The sequence below is a fragment of the Microcaecilia unicolor genome, chromosome 2 (assembly GCF_901765095.1).
Source record: "Microcaecilia unicolor chromosome 2, aMicUni1.1, whole genome shotgun sequence".
Lineage (NCBI taxonomy): Eukaryota > Metazoa > Chordata > Amphibia > Gymnophiona > Siphonopidae > Microcaecilia > Microcaecilia unicolor.
The window spans coordinates 4640437-4665784 of record NC_044032.1 but is presented as its reverse complement, the minus strand read 5'-3'; the positions used below and the strand labels follow the sequence as shown (position 1 = coordinate 4665784).

The 25348-nt window shown below is 48.3% G+C and overlaps 1 protein-coding gene across 1 annotated transcript in view; it reads right to left on the bottom strand.

Annotated features, from left to right (window-relative positions):
• Positions 1-17308, bottom strand: part of TESK1 (testis associated actin remodelling kinase 1) — a 219818-nt gene extending 202510 nt beyond the window's left edge. Inside the window, exon 1 of the mRNA XM_030192744.1 lies at positions 16747-17308. Within this exon, the coding sequence (XP_030048604.1) occupies positions 16747-16992 (246 nt within the window). The 5' untranslated portion in view covers positions 16993-17308. The remainder of the gene's footprint in view (positions 1-16746) is intronic.
• Positions 17309-25348: the final 8040 nt, after the last annotated feature.

Genomic DNA, 25348 nt, shown 5'->3' with positions numbered 1-25348 from the left:
TGAGATCTACAAAGCGAAAGACATGAGACACAAAGATGGGAGTTTTTTTTTTTTCTATTTCAGACTGAAATGTGCTTTTAATTCATTCCAGATCTACAAATATTTCAGTTCACCTTCAAGACAACTTTCCTTCAGATGTCAGGCCAGCAGGGCTCCCCTGTCGGGCCTGTGCAGAGGATTATAAAAGGGAGAAATGAAAACCAGAAAAAGCAAAACCAATACTACCACAGAGCTATGAAGCTTTCCGCCGGCCTGAGGGTCTGCACTCAATTTTATTTTTGCCAGGTTAACATAGCAAACTGTCTACTTTCCAACAGAACATACCCATAGGGATATAAATAACTCCACACATATAGGACAAAGGTTTCATTTTCACAGATCACAAGCAGAGAGAGTTCAGACAGAGGTACCTGTCTGAAGAAGGAATTTCCCAGTAAGAGTCTCACTCATGTCTCCTTTTAACAATGTGGAAGAATGGCCTGCAGGGCAAAAACTCAAGAAAGCCCCCCCCCCCCCCCATGCCAAGCACTCGGCATCCTACCAAGAGGAAAAAAAACCTCAAAAAAGGAGGAACCAGGGCCAGGATTCCCCTCAAGGGGGACACTCACAAAGAGCTAGAAATAATCCTTCCTAGCTACTGCCACAGGCACAAGGCCTGTCACCCAGGCCTCAGCCTTAGCTTCTTATTTTGGTTTCTTTCATCCAGTCTTTTGGGTCTGGCTCCGAGCCCTGGAATTCTTACAATAATCCCTAGCAATGAGCTCAGCATTCTTCTGGCACCTCAGCTCTGCAGCCCCGTCCACGGCACCGCTGGAAAAGGCGAGAAACGCGGAGGACGGGCCTGCCCGTTCCAACGGTCTGAGGACATGTTCCCCTGCGGGTCCAGCTATGTTTAACAGGCTCCGGGTTCTCACACGGAGCATCTCGCCGTCCTCCCTCTGTAACAATTCCACACGTATGACGCTTATAAAGTTTTCTGCAGGATGGACAAACTTTACCCTTACACAACGCAGAGATATGCAAAATGGCTGGCACATGGATCATCTCACGAAAGCAGTCTGTGGAAACGTGGTTTGGGGCTGAATTTAAAAAAATGGACCAGCTGGATGACTCCTGGATATTTGGGGAGGGGGGGGGGGGGGGAGAACTGAAAGCATCATAAGATGGCAGGTGTGGAAGCCTGAGGAAAGGTAACACGTTTATATGCCAGGATAAGAAGTCTGAAGAGAGAAAGGATGTAAAAAGAATTGAAGTGGTGCAAAGAAAAGCTACGAGAATGGTAAGGGATTTGCGTTACAAGACGTATGAGGAGAGACTTGCGGACCTGAACATATATACCATGGAGGAAAGGAGGAACAGGGGTGATAGGATACAGACGTTCAAATATTTGAAAGGTATTAATCCGCAAACAAACCTTTTCCGGAGAGGGGAAGGCGGTAGAACGAGAGGACATGAAATGAGATTGAAGGGGGGCAGACTCAAGAAAAATGTCAGGAAGTATTTCTTCACGGAGAGAGTGGTGGATGCATAGAATGCCCTCCCGCGGGAGGTGGTGGAAATGAAAACAGTAACGGAATTAAAACATACGTGGGATAAACATAAAGGAATCCTGTTCAGAAGAAATGGATCCTCAGGAGCTTAACCGAGATTGGATAGCAGAGCCAGTAGTGGGAGGCGGGGCTGGTGGTTGGGAGGCGGGGAAAATGCTGAGCAGACTTATACGGTCTGTGCCAGAGCTGGTGGTGGGAGGCGGGGCTGGTGGTTGGGAGGCAGGGATAGTGCTGAGCAGACTTGTACGGTCTGTGCCAGAGCCGGTGGTTGGGAGGCGGGACTGGCGGTTGGGAGGCGGGGATAGTGCTGGGCAGACTTATACGGTCTGTGCCAGAGCCGGTGGTTGGGAGGCGGGGATAGTGCTGGGCAGACTTATACGGTCTGTGCCAGAGCCGGTGGTTGGGAGGCGGGACTGGTGGTTGGGAGGCGGGGATAGTGCTGGGCAGACTTATACGGTCTGTGCCCTGAAGAGCATAGGTACAAATCAAAGTAGGGTATACACAAAAAGTAGCACATATGAGTTATCTTGTTGGGCAGACTGGATGGACCGTGCAGGTCTTTTTCTGCCGTCATCTACTATGTATGTATGTTAATTCAACTGCTGGTCAATGTTGAAGAAAATCATGGCAAACATTTAAAAGAGCAGGTCCTTTGCAGGAACCAGGCAATACTGAGAGGATCACAAAGTATTTCTGGGTCTGCCTTGCTCCCAATCTGTGAAACAGCTGCCTGGCTTCCCCATGCACTACCCCCTTATTCCCGTCAGATGTTCAGAGTCTATAAAAAGAGAGAACTCTATCCCGCACATGAACTAGGGGCAAGAAGCCAAATCGACAAGCCCACGCTCTCCACACTGCCTCACTTGTGTATTCTTGGAAGCACTTACTCATCCCAGCTCCACGGGGGTCGGTAGGGAAAACACCAGCACTCAGTTTGCACACTAAAACTGGCCAGATGCATTTGTGCCATTTTGGCTCTTGCACAGAAATTTCTCCCACACCGCCCCGAGGTCCATCCTACCCCGAGCAGCATGCGCTTTTCTGGACTGTTCTATACAAAGAATGATTTTCAAGAACTGAGATACTTGCGTAACACTTCTGAGGGCTTGCAAACCAAGGAACGGAGCCAGCAGGAATAGTCTAGTGGTTAGAGCAAGGGGCTGAGAACCCTGGGCTCAAATCCCACTGGGGCTCCTTGTTACTTAATCCTCCATTGCCTCCAGCACAACATTAGACTGTAAGCCCCCAACAGGGAAAGGAAAATACCTACCACTCAGCTACCACTGGAAAAGGTTTGAGCTAAGCCCAAATTTATAATAATCACCCTCCACTGCCTCAGTATGACGTTAGATTGTAAGGCCTTTGTGGACTGGGAAATACTTAGGGTATCTGAATGTAACTCGCCTTGAGCTAAATCATAAATCCCCAGCCGATTTTCTGTTGCAGTGTTTTGAGTCGCATTTGCTTTACAAAGAAACAGGGAAAGGCTTTCTAATTTTACATCTCTTCCTGCGGCTGACCTTTCAGTGCTATTTTAGCCTGGACTTCTCTCGTAAACTATGGGTTTCTGGCCCCTGCTCTCGTCTACGTTAACCTCCAGCAGATGCATAAAAACTTCAACACGCACCCCTGACCGCATATCTGCTACTAATCATTTCTATAACGCTACTAGATGTACGCAGCAGCGCTGTACACATTATATGCAGGTACTTTCTCTGTCCCTAGAGAGCTCGCAATCTAAGTTTGCGTACCTGGGGCAATTGAGGCTTAGGGGCGTCTTTTGCTAAGACGCGCTCACGTTTTTAGCATGGGCGTGCTGAAATATTAGAGACGCCAATGCATTCCTAATGGTGTCTCTAACGTTTTTAAGAGTGTCCACAATTTTAGCGCGCTAAAAACATAAGCGTGCCTTAGTAAAAGACGGCCTTGGTGTCTTCCCCAAGGTCACAAGGAGCTGCAATGGGAACTGAACCCAGGTCTCCAGGATCAAAGCATGCTACACTAACCATTGGGCCACTCCTCCACTCCACTCCTCCAGCTAAGAGGCTTCTGCCACTTATTGGGCACACATCTCGTTCCCGTCTATATATCTGCCCTTGGCCCCTCAGCTACATGGTAAGCTGTAGTGTAAAAAAGCATTAGTATCGTAGCTATGTTGTTCGAACGTTCTAACGTGTGCTTATTAGATGTTTCATTAGTATTATGCTGACATCGTATTATATCTCTGTTATTTGAATTTCAGTGCTGTTAAATGTCTATATTTTTGATTCTGTTTCATGGTAGTCCTATTATTAAGTCTCAATTTGCTGCTTTTGTTTTCCTCTTTCATTCTGTGTCTTTACCTGTTTTACTATTGTTACTAGTAAAAAAGGCCCGTTTCTGACACAAATGAAACGGGCGCTAGCAAGGTTTTCCTCGGAGTGTGTATGTTTGAGAGAGTGTATGTGAGAGTGACTGTGTGTGAGAGAGAGAGTGAATGTGCGAGTGTGTGTGTGTGAGAGAGAGAGTGAGTCTGGGTGCGAGTTTGTTTATGAGAGAGAGAGAGTGTGTGTGTGTGAGAATGAGAGTGTGTGCAAGTGCGTATGTGAGACACAGTGTGAGAGAGAGTGTGTTTCACACAGATACAGTGTGTGCGAGAGCGAGAGTGTGTGTGAGACACAGACTCTCTGTGAGACTGAGTGTATGAGACCAAGAGAGTGTGTGAGTGACTGTGTGACACATAGAGAATGAATGTGATACAGTGTGAGACATAGAGTATGTGAGAGACAGTGTATGAGAGTGAGAGAGAGAAAGACATTGACTGTGAGAGAGAGAGAGTGTGTGAGAGAGAGTGTGTGTGTGTGACAGAGATACCTCCCTCCCTCTCTCTGGTGTCTGAGCGTTACTGTGCAGGACGCTGAGCTCTGGCTGTGCTTCAAGGAACTGACCAATCCTATTTAATAGAATGCACCTCCAACATTCTGAAGCCGAGAAACCTCGTGTGGTTGGTCACCCGGAAGTACGTGATGTCAATTCAGGAGATGGATACAGAGAGCAGGAATGCCTCAGCCATGCAGTCGGCTTCAGAATGTTGGAGGTGCCTTTTATTATATAGGAAAGGAACTGACCAATCCTATTTAATAGAATGCACCTCCAACATTCTGAAGCCGAGAAACCTCGTGTGGTTGGTCACTTCTGCTTGTGAGGAACCCGGAAGTACGTGATGTCAATTCAGGAGATGGATACAGAGAGCAGGAATGCCTTAGCCATGCAGTCAGCTTCAGAATGCTGGAGGTGCCTTTTACTATATAGGAAAGGAACTGACCAATCCTATTTAATAGAATGCACCTCCAACATTCTGAAGCCGAGAAACCTCGTGTGGTTGGTCACTTCTGCTTGTGACGAACCCGGAAGTACATGATGTCAATTCAGGAGATGGATACAGAGAGCAGGAATGCCTCAGCCATGCAGTCAGCTTCAGAATGTTGGAGGTGCCTTTTATTATATAGGAAAGGAACTGACCAATCCTATTTAATAGAATGCACCTCCAACATTCTGAAGCCGAGAAACCTCGTGTGGTTGGTCACTTCTGCTTGTGACGAACCCGGAAGTACATGATGTCAATTCAGGAGATGGATACAGAGAGCAGGAATGCCTCAGCCATGCAGTCGGCTTCAGAATGTTGGAGGTGCCTTTTATTATATAGGAAAGGAACTGACCAATCCTATTTAATAGAATGCACCTCCAACATTCTGAAGCCGAGAAACCTCGTGTGGTTGGTCACTTCTGCTTGTGAGGAACCCGGAAGTACGTGATGTCAATTCAGGAGATGGATACAGAGAGCAGGAATGCCTTAGCCATGCAGTCAGCTTCAGAATGCTGGAGGTGCCTTTTACTATATAGGAAAGGAACTGACCAATCCTATTTAATAGAATGCACCTCCAACATTCTGAAGCCGAGAAACCTCGTGTGGTTGGTCACTTCTGCTTGTGACGAACCCGGAAGTACATGATGTCAATTCAGGAGATGGATACAGAGAGCAGGAATGCCTCAGCCATGCAGTCAGCTTCAGAATGTTGGAGGTGCCTTTTATTATATAGGAAAGGAACTGACCAATCCTATTTAATAGAATGCACCTCCAACATTCTGAAGCCGAGAAACCTCGTGTGGTTGGTCACTTCTGCTTGTGACGAACCCGGAAGTACATGATGTCAATTCAGGAGATGGATACAGAGAGCAGGAATGCCTCAGCCATGCAGTCAGCTTCAGAATGTTGGAGGTGCCTTTTATTATATAGGAAAGGAACTGACCAATCCTATTTAATAGAATGCACCTCCAACATTCTGAAGCCGAGAAACCTCGTGTGGTTGGTCACTTCTGCTTGTGAGGAACCCGGAAGTACGTGATGTCAATTCAGGAGATGGATACAGAGAGCAGGAATGCCTCAGCCATGCAGTCAGCTTCAGAATGTTGGAGGTGCCTTTTATTATATAGGATGCTGTTAATAAAATTGTAAGTTTTATGTTAAACTCTACCCGCTGTACACTGCCTGCCTTGGGCGAATCTCTTCATAAAGGTGGTTAATAAATCTCAATAAATAAATAAATAAATAAATAAAAGAACATCATTTTGGTAATGGGGACCAGTAGGGCAACTCTGCGGAGCACCAGTCACCCTTCCTGTAAGTGAACCCAGTTTCTGGTCATGTTAAATTATACAGCAAGAAAAAAAAAAAAAACCAAAATTGAAGAAAGATTCCAAATGAAGGTTTATTATAGTAACATCATGTCAGGGGTTCAAACAAATGGCCAAGTTTGGCCACAGCTGGGGCTGCCTCGGGGGACAATAGTAGAGTGTAAACAAAAATAGTATAAATAAGATCATTAGTAAAATCATTAAAAAATTAGAGGCAATAAAACTATGATTTAAAAAATCTCACTTCTAAACAAACAAAAACATGGACATATGTTTATGAGTGAGATTTGTTTTAACCAGTCTGTATAAAAAAAAATAGTAAAATCATAAGAACACAGATTTATTGCCTATATTATGCTTTTTCACAGAAAGAGTAGTGGACGCTTGGAATGCCCTCCCGCAGGAGGTGGTGGAGATGAAAACGGTAACGGAATTCAAACATGCGTGGGATATGCATAAAGGAATCCTGTTCAGAAGGAATGGATCCTAAGGAGCTTAGCCGAGATTGGGTGGCAGAGACGGTGGCGGGAAGCGGGGATGGTGCTGGGTAGACTTATACGGTCTGTGCCAGAGCCGGTGGTGGGAGGAGGGGCTGGTGATTGGGAGGCGGGGAATAGTGCTGGGCAGACTTATACGGTCTGTGCAAGAGCCGATGGTGGGAGGAGGGGCTGGTGGTTGGGAGGAGGGGATAGTGCTGGGCAGACTTATACGGTCTGTGCCGGGGCTGGTGGTTGGGAGGCGGGGAATAGTGCTGGGCAGACTTATACGGTCTGTGCAAGAGCCGATGGTGGGAGGCGGGGCTGGTGGTTGGGAAGCGGGGAATAGTGCTGGGCAGACTTATACGGTCTGTGCAAGAGCCGAAGGTGGGAGGCGGGGCTGGTGGTTGGGAGGCGGGGAATAGTGCTGGGCAGACTTATACGGTCTGTGCAAGAGCCGATGGTGGGAGGCGGGGCTGGTGGTTGGGAGGAGGGGATAGTGCTGGGCAGACTTACACAGTCTGTGCCCTGAAAAAGACAGGTACAAATCAAGGTAGGGTATACACAAAAAGTAGCACATATGAGTTTATCTTGTTGGGCAGACTGGATGGACCGTGCAGGTCTTTTTCTGCCATCATCTACTATGTTACTATATTATGCTTTTTTATGATTTTACTAATAATGATTTTTTTTATATTACTGTTGTTTAAACAGTACTGCTGCCCCTGAGGCAGCCCTAGGTGGGGTGAAATTTGGCCACTTGTTACTATAAACCTTCACTTGGAATCTCCATTTTGGTTTCCTCTCTTTCCTGTCGGTCTGGCATTTGCAAACGAGTCGCCTTTTCTTGTTTTGGGACCATGTTCCATTATTATACAGCAATCTTCCACAAAACAGCATGCCCAGTTTGTGATCACCACTTTTCTCAGCCCCCCCCCCCCCCCCCCCACAAATCCCTGCTCTCTTCCAGCTGAGTCACAGAAAGTCTCCCAAAGTGCTGAGGGTTACTGGAGCCTCTTGTTTTCCCACAGATGAGAGGGGAGGGACGGCTCTGTCTGAAGTCGGTGGTGCACTTCCTAGTGTCTCTGACACAGATTCAGGGACGGAGATCTAAAACTCACACCCACACGTTAGTGCAGAAAACCAGGGCCTCTTCGCTTCCCCAGCCTACTTCAAAATATTGTAGAGCGGTTCTAGCTTGTGGTTTCAGCCAGTGCTCCGACACGCAGCTGAGTAACGACCGCACAAGGATCCCATTATAAAATGATAAGCGGGAAACCGAAGGGTGCAAGTATTTGGGATTTGTGTGTGAAGCAGGTCCTGAAAATGAGGTTTCAGCTGCACTGTAACCCTGGTACCGCCCATCAGCACCTTAAGTACAGGCCTGTAGTGCTCCAGCCCCAGGTTTGACCAGGGCACACTGCAAAAGAATTGAGGGGTCCTTTTACTAAGCTGCTGCGAAAAGGGACCTGCGGCAGCAGTGGGGACACTTCTTTCCACACGCCAGGGCCCTTTTTACCGCAGCAGGTACAAAGCACCCAAAAAACGGCCACAAGGTAAGATAATCCTTAGCGCGTCGCCATGCGGTGGGGAGAACTTACCACCACCCACTAAAGTGGCAGTAAGGGCTTCTGTGGTAACCGGGCAGCTTGTAGCGATACCCGATTACCGCCGGTTGGTGCCACGCTAGCGAAAAAAATTCCCGAAGCACCGGAAATGGCACGCGCTCCAGCCGGAACTGATTGGCAAGCAGTAAGCCAGAGTAAAAGTCCCCTGGAGACAGTACAGGCTCAAGGGTCATGGGGATAGGACTTGATATACTGCCTTTCTGTGGTTACAATCAAAGCGGTTTACATTTTATATACAGGTACTTATTTTGTACCTGGGGAAACGGAGGGTTAAGTGACTTGCCCAGATGTAGTAGGTTGTGGCCGTCGTATCTGTAGAGGCAACTTGTTCCACTCGAAAGATCCAGCCACCGAGAAAACTCGTCAATGAGTCATTTCAAGTTTTAGCTTAGAACAATCCGGCATTTCCAGCAAACAGGCAGATGCTGAGCGCAATGCTCTCGCAGGAAAATAAGGCTGAAGAGCACGTCAAGTATACAAAGGTGAGTAGTGATAAAGGCCAAGGTGGACTAGCAAAAGTAGGAAAAATTAGTTCCTACCTGATAATTTTCTTTCCTTTAATCCCAACAGATCAATCCAGAGACGAGTCTAGTCTCTGGATTGATCTGTGGGACGTAGTGGAAGTTTGTATTTAGCACGAAACACTACTGGAAGCCATCCTGGTTGAGCAAGAGAAGGAGTAATGTGTTCAAATTTACAGTCCCAGCTACAGCTGTGACACAGAGTTCATCAAAGCCTGCACAGAAGAAGGCGGGAGACCCAGACAGGCAATATTACAAAAGTCCAACCCACTAAATATCATTGCTTCATTTCAATCACTCAGCCGGGGATCAGGAGCCTGCCAAGCAGTAGAGCATTTAAGGGTCTTTGAAGAGGCCTCATCAGCATTAAACACAGTGCAAAATTCACACAGAGATGGAAAAGAAAACCTGCATGTGACTCTCACAGGCTCTGCTGTCATACATCGGATGGAGCACAGTCACTACAGGGAAGGGTTGATGCAGTTGGTTAACTGCTAATACATAGTCACAGACAAGAGGAACAAAGCAGGCGAAGAAGCCTTGGTTTTAGCAACAGGCAGAGAAGAGCTGACGCTACATATGGTTTGTTGAAACTAGGGGCAATATGAAGATAAGAAAAGCAGAAGTGTCACTATCAGAAAACATTCACCGAGATATTGTGACCTTAGTCAGTGAGAGTCTTCTAGCCATGGCACCCACCCCTCCTGTATCCTCTACCAGCAGGAATGGGGAAGGGGAGTCATCTAGCCCATTCTCAGCCAGCAGGAGACAGCCCTCCAGCCAAGCCCCCTCCCCCGCCTTGTATTCTACCAGCAGAATGGAGTCCTCTAGCCATAGTCCACATCCCAGTGTCACGAGCCAGAGGCCAAGTCCACCACGGAGTCAGGTGGTCAGAAAGTTCCACCCCTGTTCCCCAATCTCCTTCCCCTGTCTGATGAGTTCAGTCTACTGGACTCCTCCAGCTGCTGCTTCGTTGCCTGTGTGAATGACAAAGCTTGCGCCAAGAACTCACTGCAGTGGGCTTCACTCATTTTTAAGTCAGGGCCACTTTGGATCTAAATGAGCTGAAGGACAGCCACCAATATTGCTGACCAGCATGGGTTAATGACATTTATTCCCACTAGCCTGCCTTCTGACTTTTCATTGAAGGTATCCTTGAGGAGGAAGGCATTTCCAAATGCATTCTCTTTGTCTATTGAGAAATGCTTTGTCCTTCAAGCAAGAAGCTCTTCCCCACTTCTACCTTCCCCTTTCTGTCATGAACTTGGGTAGAGAGAGAGTAATGGGGGAGAAAAACAGAATTATGATGGGGGCCATCTTCAAAGGTCTCCAGGGGCAGCCACTGGCCTCCAGGCCTTGCACTGAAGAACATTAGTCCAACAACAGTGACAATTAATTCCATCCTCACCCAAAACTATCAAGAGTCATCCCAAGCACCTCAACCCTACTTTCCTCTGAGCCAAGTAATGCGAGGAGGATGGAGAGCAGTTGTCGACGGGGCCTGGTACGTAGCTATAGGCTGTAATGACATTTGCTGGTCTCACGTAAGAAGTGTCCAAGGTAACGATGGGATGTTTTTATACCCTGAAGGCATGAGACCCACACCTGAATAGATATGGATGGGCTAGACTGTAAATTTTAAGGGACTTCGACATTAGCTTCAGAACTTAGTACAAGGAGAGTGCTGGGCAGACTTCTACGGTCTACGCCTTGATCGTGACTGAATAGATACGGATGGGCTGGAGTGTAAATTTTAAGGGGTTTCGACAATAGCTTCAGAACTTAAAACAAGAAGAGTGCTGGGCAGACTTATATGGTCTGTGCCCGGAGAACGGCAAGGAAAAATCAAAGTGGGGTATACATATAAAGTATCACATACAATGTAAAATGAGTTTATCTTGTTGGGCAGACTGGATGGACCGTACAGGTCTTTATCTGTCGTCATTTACTATGTTACTATGAACAAAATGCCCTGTCACTGGACAGATCACGGCACTATTGCAAGAGCCACACCTGAATAAAAGGTCGTGTCACTGACAGAATTCTGGGTACCAGAGCCCCGAACAGCAAACATTACACCAATCTTCTGGTAATGGTTAGAGCACTGGCTGACAGCCAGAGAAGCCCAGTTCAAATCCTTCTGCTGTTCCGTTTTTGGGCAAGTTTCTTAGATCATCCAAATAACATCCTTCTTACCAGTTGATCCCTATCATCATTACTACACTGGTTTCCCATCCACTTCAGGTCTCAAGCTTCTCCTATACCTGAAAGCACCTTCACCCTGCTCCCCCCCACCCCTCCTCAAACTCTGCTCACAAGGCGATTTGCTCTTACCTACGCCTTCTCCTCCCGACTCTGTGCTTTCCATTCTGCTGCGCTGAACGGCCTTCCCTGAGGTGGTGCTTCATGCTTGTTACCAGGCAGCTGAGGGGAGATATGATAGAGGTCTATAAGATAACGAGTGGAATGGAACGGGTCAATGTGGAGCATCTGTTTACGCTTTCCAAAAATACTAGGACAAGGGGGCATGCGATGAGGCTGCAGTGTGGTAAATTTAAAACGAATCAGAGGAAATTTTTCTTCACTCAACGCGTAGTTAAACTCTGGAATTTACTGCCGGAAAAGGTGGTTAAGGCGGTTAACTTAGCGGACTTCAAAAAAGGGTTGGACGGCTTCCTGGAGGAAAAAGCCGTAGAATGTTATTGAATGGACGAGGGAATACAGTATTTCTAGGATGGGCGGGACAAATTGCTTGTTCTTTTGGCCACTGTCGGTGACAGGGTGCTGGGCTTGATGGACCCTTGGTCTATCCCAGCATGGCGATGCTTATGTATTTATGGTAACAACGGTTAATGTATCTGGGTTAAGAAGCGCACGACTTTTCACACCGCAAGGAAGCCATGTTCTTGATCTTACAGTACAGCTGATATTCCTTCATGCACCCCTCATCCGAGTTAAGAAGCGAGTGGCTTAGGGATCCATTTTTGATCAGAGGCCGTGCTTTTGCAGAAACAGAACCATGGTAAGATTCTTGACCACAATGAATTTCATGCAGTACCATATGTACACCTACTGTATTCCTGTTTGTTCATTTACATTAAAACCAAAAGAAGGAAAAAGCCCCTGCGGTAAGTCCAAGATGGAGGAGGAGTAGGGGGTGATTCAGTGACGTCCAACAGGCGAACGGTTGCAACTAGAACTTTACTGCACAAGCACCAAGTGTGGACCCGACACAGGACCATAAGCACGCCATACTGGGAAAAGACCAAGGGTCCATCAAGTCCAGCATCCTGTCTCCGACAGTGGCCAATCCAGGCTTCAAGAACCCGGCAAAACCCCCCAAAAATATATATATATTTTTTTTTAATAATGTTCAATGGACTTTTCCTTCACGAATCTGTCCAAACACCCCTTAAACTCCGTAAGGCCAGCCGGTGCCACCACATTCTCCGGCAACGAGTTCCAGAGTCCAACTACACGCTGAGTAAAGAAAAACTTTCTCCTATTTGTTTTAAGTCTACCATATTCTAGCTTCATCTTGTGTCCCCTGGTTTTGTTGTTGTTTGAAAGTGTAAACAAACGCTTCACATCTGTCCGCTCTACTCCGCTCATTATCTTGTCGACTTCTATCATATCACCCCTCAGCCGCCTTTTCTCCAAGCTGTTTCGGTGGCTGGAACCGCCTGCCTCAGGGGTCACAAAAGCACTGTTGAATACTGGAACTATATGTGTGGTGCGTTTTCTCGCTCGCATTTTGGCGCTAGAAGCCGCTTCACTGCTCTGGCTGCATTTTGGTTATTGCTTGTTTTGCAACTTCAGTTACTTGCACCATTTGTCTGCTGGAAGTCATCGAGTCAGCCCCCTATTCCCCAGAATCCCGTTCAGTTTTTATTTATTTGTATCCCACATTTTCCCACCTATTTGCAAACTCAATGTGGCTTACATTGTACCGCAGAGGCGTTAGCCGACTCCGGTATGAACAAATACAAAGTGATGTCATGATAAGATGAGGTTCATGTGGAACAGACACATTAGGGAATCGTAGAGCGGAAGAGTTAAGTTGTGTCCATTACGTGCTTTGGTTTCGTTGTGTTGCAGAGTTCAGGCATTTAAGTTGGGTCGGTAGGGTATGCCTTTTTGAACAGGTTAGTTTTTAGTGATTTCCGGAAGTTTAGGTGGTCATACGTTGTTTTCGCGGCTTTTGGTAATGCGTTCCAGAGTTGTGTGCTGATGTAGGAAAAGCTGGATGCATAAGTCGATTTGTATTTGAGTCCTTTGCAGCTTGGGTAGTTGAGATTTAGATATGTTCGTGTTGATTCGGATTTGTTTCCGGTTGGTAGGTCTATGAGGTCTGTCATGTATGCCGGGGCTTCGCCGTAGATAATTTTATGAACCAGTTACATTTACAGCACTTTCTTTATTCTTACTCTCATTCTTAGATCCGGAGGGTTTGCCGTTTCCATTCTGCTGCCTTGAGACATGGGACTCTGCTTAAGAACGTAAGAATAAACATACTGGGTCAGACCAATGGTCCATCCAGCCCAGCATCCCACCTCCAACAGCGGCCAATCCAGGCCACAAGCACGTGACAGAAACCCAATTATTAGCACCATTCCATGCTACCAATCCCGGGGCAAACATCTCAATAACACACTATGGACTTTTCCTCCAGGAACTTGTCTAAATCCTTTTAAAACCCAGATACGTTAACTGCTGTTACCACATCCTCCGGCAGAAAGCTCCAGAGCTTAACTATTCTTTGAATGAAAAAGTATTTCCTCCTATTTGTTTTTAAAGTATTTCCATGTAATTTCATTGCGTGTCCCCTGGTCTTTGTACTTTTTGAAACAGTGAAAAATCGATTCACTTCTACCCATTCCACACCACTCGGGATTTTGCAGACCTCAATCATATCTCCCCTCATCCATCTCTTTTCCAATCTGAAGAGCCCTAACCTCTTTAGCCTTTCCTCATTACGAGAGGAGTTCTATCCCCTTTATCATTTTGGTCGCTCTTCTTTGAACCTTTTCTAATTCTGCTATATCTTTTTTTGAGATACGGTGACCAGAACTGAACGCAATACTCAAGGTGAGGCTGCACCACGGAGCGATACAGAGCCATTATAATATTCTTGGTCTTATTTTGAACCCCTTTCCTAATAATTCTTAGCATACTATTTTCTTGTTTGGCCGCCACCACCACACACTGGTTCTGATGTCATGATTTCTGCTATTATTGACTGGAAAAGACAACTCGAGTAAGGCTGGACATGCAGTGATCTTGAGAAGTGGGGCTCTGTTCGGTTCTGTACGTACTACTACTACTACTTGACATTTCTAAAGCGCTACTAGGGTTACGCAGCGCTGTACAATTTAACATAGAAGGACAGTCCCTGCTCAAAGGAGCTTACAATCTAAAGGACAAATGTACAGTCAGTCAAATAGGGGCAGTCTAGATTTCCTGAAAGGTATAAAGGTTAGGTGCCGAAAGCAACATTGAAGAGGTGGGCTTTGAGCAAGGATTTGAAGATGGGTAGGGAGGGGGCTTGGCGTAAGGGCTCAGGAAGTTTATTCCAAGCATAGGGTGAGGCGAGGCAGAATGGGCGGAGCCTGGAGTTGGCGGTGGTGGAGAAGGGTACTGACCGGAGGGATTTGTCTTGTGATCGGAGGTTTCGGGCGGGAATGTAAGGGGCGATGAGGGTAGAGAGGTAGTGAGGAGCTGCAGACTGAGTGCATTTGTAGGTAAGAAGGAGAAGCTTGAACTGTATGCGGTATCTGATCGGAAGCCAGTGAAGTGACCTTATGTCTGTATATGCACTTGATAAATATGGTTTCCCTTGCTCGGTTCTGTACCGTACTGTATTTCTGTTCACATTGCCTGCTGTACAATTTTTTTTCATTGCTGATCAGCGTTAATAAACAATATTTTAATTAAAGAGTCCCTACGTCTGTTCTTCATGCATAAAGTATGTTGTTCTGTGTACGTCTTCCATGCATCGTTTGAGGGATCACCATTGTTTCCCGTATTATCCGACGAGGGGTCGGTCCCATTTATGTCGGATAATCGAGACTAAAAAGTACCAGCTTTGGAAGCTGCTTTGAAATCACATCCTGACTCTCCCTGATCACAGTGAACTTGAGAGGTTTCTGGAAAATAATTGCACATCATCGGTCTCGACTAGACTGTAAGCTCCGTGGAGCAGGGACCGTCTCCCGTGTCGGTCTAGCAGTGCTACAGACATGAAGCAGCAGTAGGAGCCGGGGTTGTCCTTTAAACTCCCTCGGAGAGGGCTCCTCCATGCCAAGAGCTGCTAAATTATGGATTATGCCTGCAGCTGAGGCAGCTCCTGATGCTTCAGTAAACAGGAATAAAATCGAATAATGTTGGATGCGTTCCTGGAAGTGGAAGACATTACCGGGTATTCAGGTTGGTTGAGATTCTGTCTGATACCTCACTGACCATTCAAAAGCTGCTATGGATATTCCCAGGGATTCAGCACAATGAACAGAAGTGTACTAAAAACATGTTGGACCAGTAACACTCTTGGGGGGGTTGGGAAGGCTGTTTTTTTAACGTCTAGATCAGGTAATTAGACATTTCACAGGTTCTCAAATCCCACATGCAACTATCTGCCCCGTGTAGGAACCAGTACAGAGAAAGAACCAGCAACTCTTTCCAACATACACAAATTTGAACAGGGCCCCAAAACCCACTAGTCACCTGTATATACAGTGCAGATTCAGACAGGCTTGGGTCCCCTGTGGCATGAAGGGCCAGGGAGCTGCAGAGAGGCCAAGTTACCCAATTCCAGGCTGGAGATTTTGAGCCAGCCCTGGGTTTTGAACTTACATCCCGAAGCAGTGTGGGATTTGTAGTGCCTGATCCTGTCCACTGCAATCAGTGAGGCAAGTCCCATAATGGACTGATGTGGTGAGAAACCCAGGACTGGCCCGAAATCTCCAGCCTTGAGCTGGGTTATCTTGGCATCCCTGCAACTGCCCTGTTTGCACCCCGTAATGCCAGCTGCGCTAGCCGAAGCAGTAATAACATTACACAGTACCAGTCCAGATGGCTAATCGGTGAAAGTCAGTAGGATGGTAACAAATAATGCTTTGAGACCTGAGAGTCCCAGAACTCAGTACCACAATCTTGTTCACCTTTCACTGTATGTGATCTTCAGGGTTTTTAGGAACACAGAGCCCCAAATACTGTTCCCCAAATTGGGGCCTGAAGGCCGAGGAAGAAACGTCAGCCTCGGCGTGGCTGACCCCAGTCCATTGTGATACGCAGGTCCAGGAGACGACCTTTCGGCCGGCCCTGGTTTTGAACTGACATCGCGGTGCAACAGAAGGATGTCACAAATCCAACTCTGGCCTAAACCCTGGTTCCTAGAACCAGAGGTGCCAACATTTCAGAATTACTGAGAGTGCCAAACCCAAAACAAACTGACAGTGATGGAACTTGGCTCAGTACCTGTTGGGAACTGGGTAATTTGACAGCTCTGGACCAGATCCCATGAGGCAGACAAGGGCTCCGGCTGCCCATAAAGCACATCAAGGCTTTTGCCAGCATCCTTCTGTGACAAAAGCCTGGGGTAACAGCTGCCCACCATTGCCCTCAACAGTCACCAGCTGGCGGATTACCTGGGTGTGCAAGGCGGCTCAGCCCCAACATGCCCCCACCTCCCCCACAGCATCCCTGGATCCGAGAGATCCTGCTCAGGAATGGAGGTGGCTACTAAAAACTCAGCACTCCCATTTCATAAAGGGATGAGGCAGAAAATTCTTGCACACATGAGAGCAGAACAGCGCAAAAACCAGAGCCCGCATCTTCCTCATTTGCAAAACACACCGGGCACTGGTGCCCCCCATTGAGAACTGCAGCCCCCGTCCCTTACCTTGAAGACGTCAGAGAAGAAGCCCGAGCCAATTTTCTCACAGTAGAAGTCATCGATGCGGGCCAAGGTGGACACAGCGCTGCGCAGCGCCCGGTACGAGGAAGGGCGCAGACGACCGTATCCAAGAGGCGTCGGCGCCAGCCCCGGCAGCCCCCCGCCGCCGAGGGGCTCATTGTCCACTTCATCCAGGCGGTCCACGCGCAGCGAGAGCCCAGCCCGCTTCTCACCGGCCTTATCTCTCGCCATCTCCACCGCGCCAGGCAAACCCGAGGCCGTAGGTTGGACTAGTCCTAGGGATCCCCATTCACGTGCGCCTCAGGGGGTCCGCACCAGGCCTCCCCCAGGGGCTGGGGAGGAAGGGGAGAGAAGAGAAGGGGTGGGGGAGGGGGGCTTCAAGCAAGGCCTCCCCCAGTGCCCAGGAACATATAGGGAAAATGTCAGGGGTAGAGGGGATTGAAGCCAAGGGACTAAAGGTTATGGAGGGGGAGGGAAGCTTCAGGCAAGGCCCCCCCAAGAGACCAGGAATATATAGGGGAAATGTTGGGGGGGGGGGGGAGGAATTCAAGGTACGGGACTAAAGGTTATGGGGGGGGGGGCCCCCCCAAGAGACCAGGTACATATAGGGAAAATGTCAGGAGGGGGGGATTCAAGCCAAGGGGCTAAAGGTTATGGGGGGGAGGGAAGCTTCAGGCAAGGCCCCCACAAGAGACCAGGAATATATAGGGGAAATGTTTGGGGGGGGGGGAATTCAAGGTACGGGGCTAAAGCTTATGGGGGGGAGGGAAGCTTCAGGCAAGGCCCCCCCCCCCAGATACCAGGAACATACAGGTAAAATGTCGGGGGGGGGGGATTCAAGCCAAGGTTATGGGGAGGGGGGGAAGCTTCAAGCAAATGCCTCCCCCAGAGTCCAGGAAGCTTTCAGGAGGGGATTCAGGTGGGGGGGGAGGCTTGAGGCAAGGCCTACTCGGGGTGGGGGGCAGGTACTGCAGAGGGGGGAAGGAGTCTCCCCCAGGCAGGAAGGAGGACGGGCAAGGCAGGGGGGGGGAAGGTTTAAGGCCTGAACGAAGCGCCGATCTCGCAGCAGCAGCAGCCGCCGCCGCCCCCTCCGATCGCCGGGACTCGTAAGGTCCGGATCCTCCGCTCGGATCTGCCGTTAAAGCCCCGAAGACGCGAGAGAGAGAGAAAAGCTCCGTCCGATGATCCAACAGCAGCAGAGACAGAAGAACTAGGGCAACGCGAGCACGAGCGCAGCCACCGCCCCCGATCCCGATCCTGATCCTATGCCCCGCCCCCCAAACACACCACGCCCCTTCCTCTGCACAGACCCAAGAACAACAACACGCACACCCACCTGAGTCCATCCCGAGTGCGACCCCCCCTCTGCCCGGAAAATACACCGTCCACAACCACACCGATCCCGTGCACCGCCCCACTTCCAACCCCAACCCCTGCACAGCCCCCCCCCCACCAAAAAAAATGCAGGACTCCGATCCAACAACACGCACAGCAGCCCCCCTCCCAAACTCAACTCACCCCGCCGCTATCCCAAAAGCACAAACACGCCTCTTTCCCTGTTCACCCATGCAACAACACAAACGCCCACCCCCCCCCAAAAATGCACCGCTTCCAAGATAACACTCAAAGCAGGACTCCGATCCAACAACACGCACAGCAGCCCCCTCCCAAACTCAACTCACCCCGCCGCTATCCCAAAAACACAAACACGCCTCTTTCCCTGTTCACCCTGTACTTTTTAACATTTACAACCCATGCAACAACGCAAACGCCCCCCCCCCCCACACCAAAAAAAATGCAGGACTCCGATCCAACAACACGCACAGCAGCCCCCTCTCCCAAACTCAACTCACCCCGCCGCTATCCCAAAAACACAAACACGCCTCTTTCCCTGTTCACCCATGCAACAAAACAAACGCCCACCCCCCCCCCAAAAAATGCACCGCTTCCAAGATAACACTCAAAGCAGGACTCCGATCCAACAACACGCACAGCAGCCCCCCTTCCCAAACTCAACTCACCCCGCCGCTATCCCAAAAGCACAAACACGCCTCTTTCCCTGTTCACCCATGCAACAACGCAAACGCCCCCCCCCCAAAAAAAAAAATCACCTCTCGCTATCCATGATCTCATACACCGCCCCCTTAATTCCGTTAAGACACCCACCCTATCTCATCAACTCCTCTAACACGCCCCCCCCCCCTCACTCCCTTTCCGGTCCCGTGCACAAGCTCCCCCAAAACACCCCCCACCACCAGCCTGATCCCATGCACCTCTTGCAACTCTCCTGTACAACTCTGATCCCGTACTTTCCAAAACACCTTACCCCACCCCAGAACACGACCCTGCGACTTCGATTATGCATAGCCCCCCCCCCCCCCCCCCCCCACCATAGGAGACAGTTCTGTGGGTGCTTGAGCACCCCCAATACTGAGAAAATCCCTTGTATATGTCCAATGAGGGTTTATTTCCCTCATTGCACCCCCAATAATTTGGAAAAGTTGGCTCCCATGCCCCCCACAATATACGCTCATGCACTCCCCCCCCCCCTTCCAATCCTGATCCCCTGCATCACGCTATTACAAGCCAGTGTTTTCAGATCCCAGGCAAAGTGTCCTAATAAATCAATTTCATTTCATTGTTCTTTCCAACCAAAGGGAAGTTGGAAAGAAGTATACAAAAGGGATCCAGAATGTCTTGTCTGGGGGGGCAAAATAACTCTCCAAAAATGTAATGAAATGGGATGAAACTTGGCATCAGGGCAAAACTAGTAAAAAGACACAACTGGTTCAAAAATCCATCCCCCCAAAATGACCTCAATGCATTTCTATGGGCGAAGGAGTTTCTGCTTCTCTAGCAGACAATAATTAAGGTGTGGGATGAAACTTGGTTTGTGGTGGAAACAACAGTAAAAAGACAGAATCGGAGCTGGGATCCAGATAAATACGCCACCTCCCCTGCCCCCCTTCCCCAAATATTCACCCAATGCATTTCAACGGGAAAAGGTGTTTCAATTTCTGTAGCATTAAAACTTGGCCACGCTAAAGAGCGACTGGTGCTATGTTTAGCGCATGGGTTTTCACTGTGTTGCAGTCACTTTTAGCTTGGCAGTAAAATGGCCGTATTTCTATATTTTTCATTAATGGCCATGCGCTAATTTCCCAACTAGCACGTGGCCATTACCACGGGAGCCTGCCTTAACCATCTACTTAGTAGGCAGGGCCGCCGAGAGGGGGGACAAAATTCCCCGGGCCCGGGCCTCTAAGGGGGGGCCCAGCATCAGGGTCAGGCCACCGGTGCTGCAGTCCCCAGTCTCACCTGCCTGCCTCCTTGGCTCCGGGCCCCCTGCATTCAAAGCGGCAGTCGCAGGTCCCCTCTCTTCTGGCCTTCCCTCCCTGTGTCCCGCCCTCGCGGAAACCGGAAGTTACATCAGACAAGGGCAGGACACAGGGAGGGAAGGCCAGAAGAGAGGAGATCTGTGACTGCCGCTTCGAATGCAGGGGGCCTGGAGCCATGGAGGAAGGCAGGTGAGACTGGGGACTGCAGCGACGGGGGGTGGGGGGGGAGGGCAGCAGCGGCGAGGGGAGTGATGGGGGCAGAGGCGGGGCGCCCTTGCCCCAGGCCCGGCCTAGTCTCTCGGCGGCCCTGTTAGGAAGAAGGGGGCAGAATGAGGGAAGATGCTGGTAGGGAGGGAAAGAGGATAGACACTGGAAGGATGGGGTGAGAGAGACATGCTGAATGGAAAAGGGTTAAGATAGATGGAGACAATGGACGGAAGGATTGGGAGAGGGTAGTGGGTGGAAGGATGGAGAGAGAAAGAGGGATGACACTGGATGGAAGGGTAGGAGAGAAACAGGGACGGTGCTGGACATGGATGGAGGGGAGGGAAGTATATGCACATGGATGGAGGGGAGTGAGGAGAAATGCTGGATATGGATGGAGGGAAAACTGTTGAATTTAAGAGCTGGATCAGGATACTGAAGGATAGGGACAGGGCTACAGATGGTAGACAGGACGCATAAGGACACAGGAGGATGGTGGACATGGTGAGAGAAAAAAATATCAAATGGAAAGAAGACACTGCATAAAACAGAAGACACTGGGACCAAAGCGAATAGAAAAACTAAATGATCAGACAACAAAGGTAGAAAAAAGTATTTTATTCAGAATTTATTAATTGGAATATGTCAGCTTTTGGAAATGTGCATCTGTGATATTTTGCATGTAAGTTTCAATTTTTCTAGTATTGCTGCATGCCGAGTCTGACTTCTTGAGGTAACTTTCCAGTTCAGTATTTTGCCTTCATATCTGTTGTGTCATGTGTTTTTCATGTGCGATCAAGGTGCAGTATTCTGCTAGCGTGTAGTATTTTCAGCCCTTTTTGGTGTTGTTTTTTTTTTTTGTTTGTTTTCACTAGGTTGTGCACTGGTGTTTTAGAGCCTGGTGTAATTACAGTTCTGCCTTTTCACGCATAAGGTTGTAGCTCGTCCTGTTCTTGGAATTAGTGCTGTTATGGTTTGGTGAGGTTATGAGTGTGTTTTTGCACAAGTTTGTGTATAGTGTTTTGCAGGGGGGCGCCAACTGATAGTCTGCAGGGGGGTGCCAGAGACCCTAGGCACGGCCCTGAGGCTCACCTCCTGTACATTGACGCCACTGAGGTATTTAAACATCTCTCTCATATCCCCTCTCTTCCAGTGTATACATGTTGAGATTTATAAGCTTGTCCCTATAGCCTTGTCCCAATTTACTTCAATTCTTTGAAGGAGTAAACAAACATGTGGACAAAGGGGAGCCGGTTGATATTGTGTATCTGGATTTTCAAAAGGCGTTTGACAAGGTACCTCATGAAAGGCTACAGAGGAAATTGGAGGGTCATGGGATAGGAGGAAATGTCCTATTGTGGATTAAAAACTGGTTGAAGGATAGGAAACAGAGAGTGGGGTTAAATGGGCAGTATTCACAATCGAGAAGGGTAGTTAGTGGGGTTCCTCAGGGGTCTGTGCTAGGACCGCTGCTTTTTAATATATTTATAAATGATTTAGAGATGGGAGTAACTAGCGAGGTAATTAAATTTGCTGATGACACAAAGTTATTCAAAGTCGTCAACTCGCGACAGGATTGTGAAAAATTACAGAAGGACCTTACGAGACTTCTTCTTCCAGGGGAGACCCAGGGGAGTCATTTTCAGAATTCCGCGTACTGCTGCAGGAAATTCGCTCAGATATTACAGGAGTTCGTGAGTAGGGTTACCATATGGCTCCAGAAAAAGGAGGACGGATTGAGCCAGCCGGGTTTTACTTCCATTGCTTTCCATTGAAAGCAATGGAAGTAAAACCCGGCTGGCGCAATTGCTTTCCATTGAAAGCAATGGAAGTAAAACCCGGCTGGCTCAATCCGTCCTCCTTTTTCTGGAGCCATATGGTAACCCTATGAATCGTGAGGAGTTATCGGCGCTGGCAGCAGATCTGCAGGGGGAAATTTTGGAGCTGGGCCGTCGCGTGGAGGATTCGGAGGCCCGTCTTGATGGACATCAAGAATCTCTGGTCTCTCTGGAAACCTGCCTTGCAGAACATCAACTTACGCATAGCTTTCTACTTGATAAGGTGGAGGACCTTGAAAATCGGGGAAGGAGATCCAACATTCGAATTCAGGGAGGGAGGTGCCCAAACTAGCCGATTATCTTAATTGTGAATTGGTGACACAACGGATAACCAGCATGCTCCTTTCGTCCTCAGACAATGCAATACAGAAGAATTGTTTGATCTATTTATTTATTTACAAAAGCTTCATATACCACCCTACGCCACGGAAATGGCTTCAAAGTGGTGTAGAAAGAAAAAGCTACAAGGGGGAAGGCGGAGTTCAGCGGGGGGAGGGGGTAACGGTTAGAACGTCACTAGAGAAGAACTAAAAATGTTGTGAAACAAGATTGGGAACAGGCCTTTAAACAGCACAAGGAGCCATTTTACTAAGCGACGGTAAACCCACTGTGGGCTTACCACTCGCCATTCCAGAACTACCACTGGCCCAACGCATGGCATTTCCACAGGGGATTACCCGATGGAAATCAAGCAGCACTGCGCACTACCTGGTTACCGCCGGGTTAGCGTGGGAGCCCTTACCACCACCTCAATGGGTAGCAGTAAGTGTCCCCCCCCCCCCCGCATGGCCACGCGGTAAGAGCAGTCTTACTGCATAACCATATCTTTTTTCAGCCTTTTACCACAGCTTACTAAAAGGGCCCCTAAGTTTGCTTTGTTTTCACCAAAGCGCATATAATACGCTGCCCAAATTAATTAATTGAATTATTTATGCATTCTTGTATCCCACTGTTATCCAAAAACAAGTTTTGGTTCAAACTTGCAGGGGCGTAGCCAGACTTCGGCGGGAAGGGGGTCCAGATCCCAAGATGAGGGGGCACATTTTAGCCCCTGCCCGCCATTTTTGACCTCCCAGCCGCCGCCACCACCTTTGACCCTCCCCCCCCCAGTGCCAACCCTTTCGACCTCCTCTTCCCCCCGCCGCCGTAGGGTACCTTTGCTGGCGGGGGTGAAGTCCTCTTCTCTGGCGCGGCCGTGTTGCTGATCTTCTCTGGCGCGGCCGTGTTGCTGATCTGCAAGGGCAGGCTTCTGTTTCTGTGAGTCTGACGTCCTGTACGAGCAGGACGTCGGACTCACAGAAACAGAAGCCTGCCCTTGCAGATCAGCAACGCGGCCGCGCCAGAGAAGAAGACTTCAGCTGGCGGGGGTTGGGGACCCCCGCCAGCAAAGGTACCCGACGGCGGGGGAAGGTTGGCGGCGGAAGGGGGGGTCGAAGAGGTTGGCGGCGGGGGGGGGCCAGGGCCAAATCTACGGGGGCCCATGCCCCCGTGGCCCCATGTAGCTACGCCCCTGGTTCAAAGTGACTTACAATTTTACATTTGGTAAGATTACAATTGTGTTTTACAGTTGGGACGAGGAGAGGATGTCGTTAACTTACGTAGTTATAAGTAGAATTTTGTGAAGAGGTAAGTTTTCAGTTCTTTTCTGAACTGAAGATAGTTTGTGATTCTTCTCGTGCCTTTTGGTATTGAGTTCCACCATTTGGAGCCTAGGTAACTGAATCCTACTGTTTAAATGGTATTATAGTTTATGTTTCTGCCGTTGGGTAAATGGAGAAGTAAGCAGGGCTTTTTTTGAGGGGGTACTTGGGGGTACTGAGTACCAGCACCTTTTCTATTGTCTGCTAAAATTGACCAATGGTCCCCAAGTGTTAATGAAAGATTTCAGGCTCTACACAACAACTCTGCCTTGTCATAGATTCTGTGACTGGTTGCAGGGGGCCTGGCTATTGTAGTGTGGGTCTCTCAGTGATCACCCCATTCCTGAAGGGTGGCCTGGCATTTGAGTCCTGGCACCTTTTTTGGTAGAAAAAATGCACTGGAAGTAAGTAACCCCTGTTTTCTGGGCTTGCATTTCTTGGGGAAGGATTCATCATGTCTAGCATATATTCAGGTGCCATTCCAAATAATATTTTGAAAATAAAGGTGCTAGCTTTGAAAAATAGTCTAGCTTTGACAAGTAGCCAGCATAGTGTTTCGAGCAATGGGGTAGCTCTTTCGGATTTCAACTTCTTGAACATCAGTCTTGCTGCTGTGTTTTGTACAGTTTGTAATGATTTTAGTGTGCTTTCCTTGCACCTTATGTATGCTGCATTGCAGTAATCTATTTGTGATAGTATCATCGATTCTACTGTTATCTGGAAGGATTGTCTAGGAAAATAGTCTCTTATCCTTCTCAGTTTCCATAGTGTTCTGAAGCATTTTGACATCACTGCTGATACTTGACTGTCCAGTGATAGGTGCTTGTCGAGAATGATTCTCAATATTTTTAGTTGTGACTCGATTTGGTATGTTTGGTTGTTGATTGTGAAATTTTGGTGTGATGTTGAGGTGTGCGGGTTGGATAGAACCAGGAATTTGGTTTTGTCTCTGTTTAATTTGAGTTTGAAACAGAGGGTAATTTGCTGGATCAAAAGAGGCCTCTTCGTCCTGTTTCGTAGGTTGACAGCCAGAAGTTCAAAAATTGACGACTTCACAGCTTTGTTCTACAGTTGATTGTTTTGGCACATTATTTTTGAGGTAAAATTGAGAAAACGAGAGCTCCAGTCCTTCCAGATCTCTTCATCATGATTTTGATAGCTGTCCAGCTGAGAGAGTTTGGTCTGATTTTCCATCTCTCGCAGTCTTTAAAACCAAACTCTTCCTAAGGAAACTGTCCAAATCTAGTTCAGCTGGCCATCTTATCTTATGGCGGACATCCCGAATCAGTTAGTCGAGTGGCTTACCCTTTTTAAAAATGATTTCTTGCAAAAGGGATTTTTTTTTTCCTCTTGCTTTGGGTGGAATTATTTTAATACCTATCCTTAAAAATCCAAAGCTCGGGGGTCACGTGACGCTATGTACCGGAGAAGTCGAGGTTAGATGAGCTCCAGGTACCTCCTTGTAATTCCCTTTGAAATAACTTCTGGAAAAAAACGGAGTGAACCAAATCTGCTGGCGGAAAGCTGATACAATAAGAATCGGCGGCCGGAAAAGAAATTGTAAGCA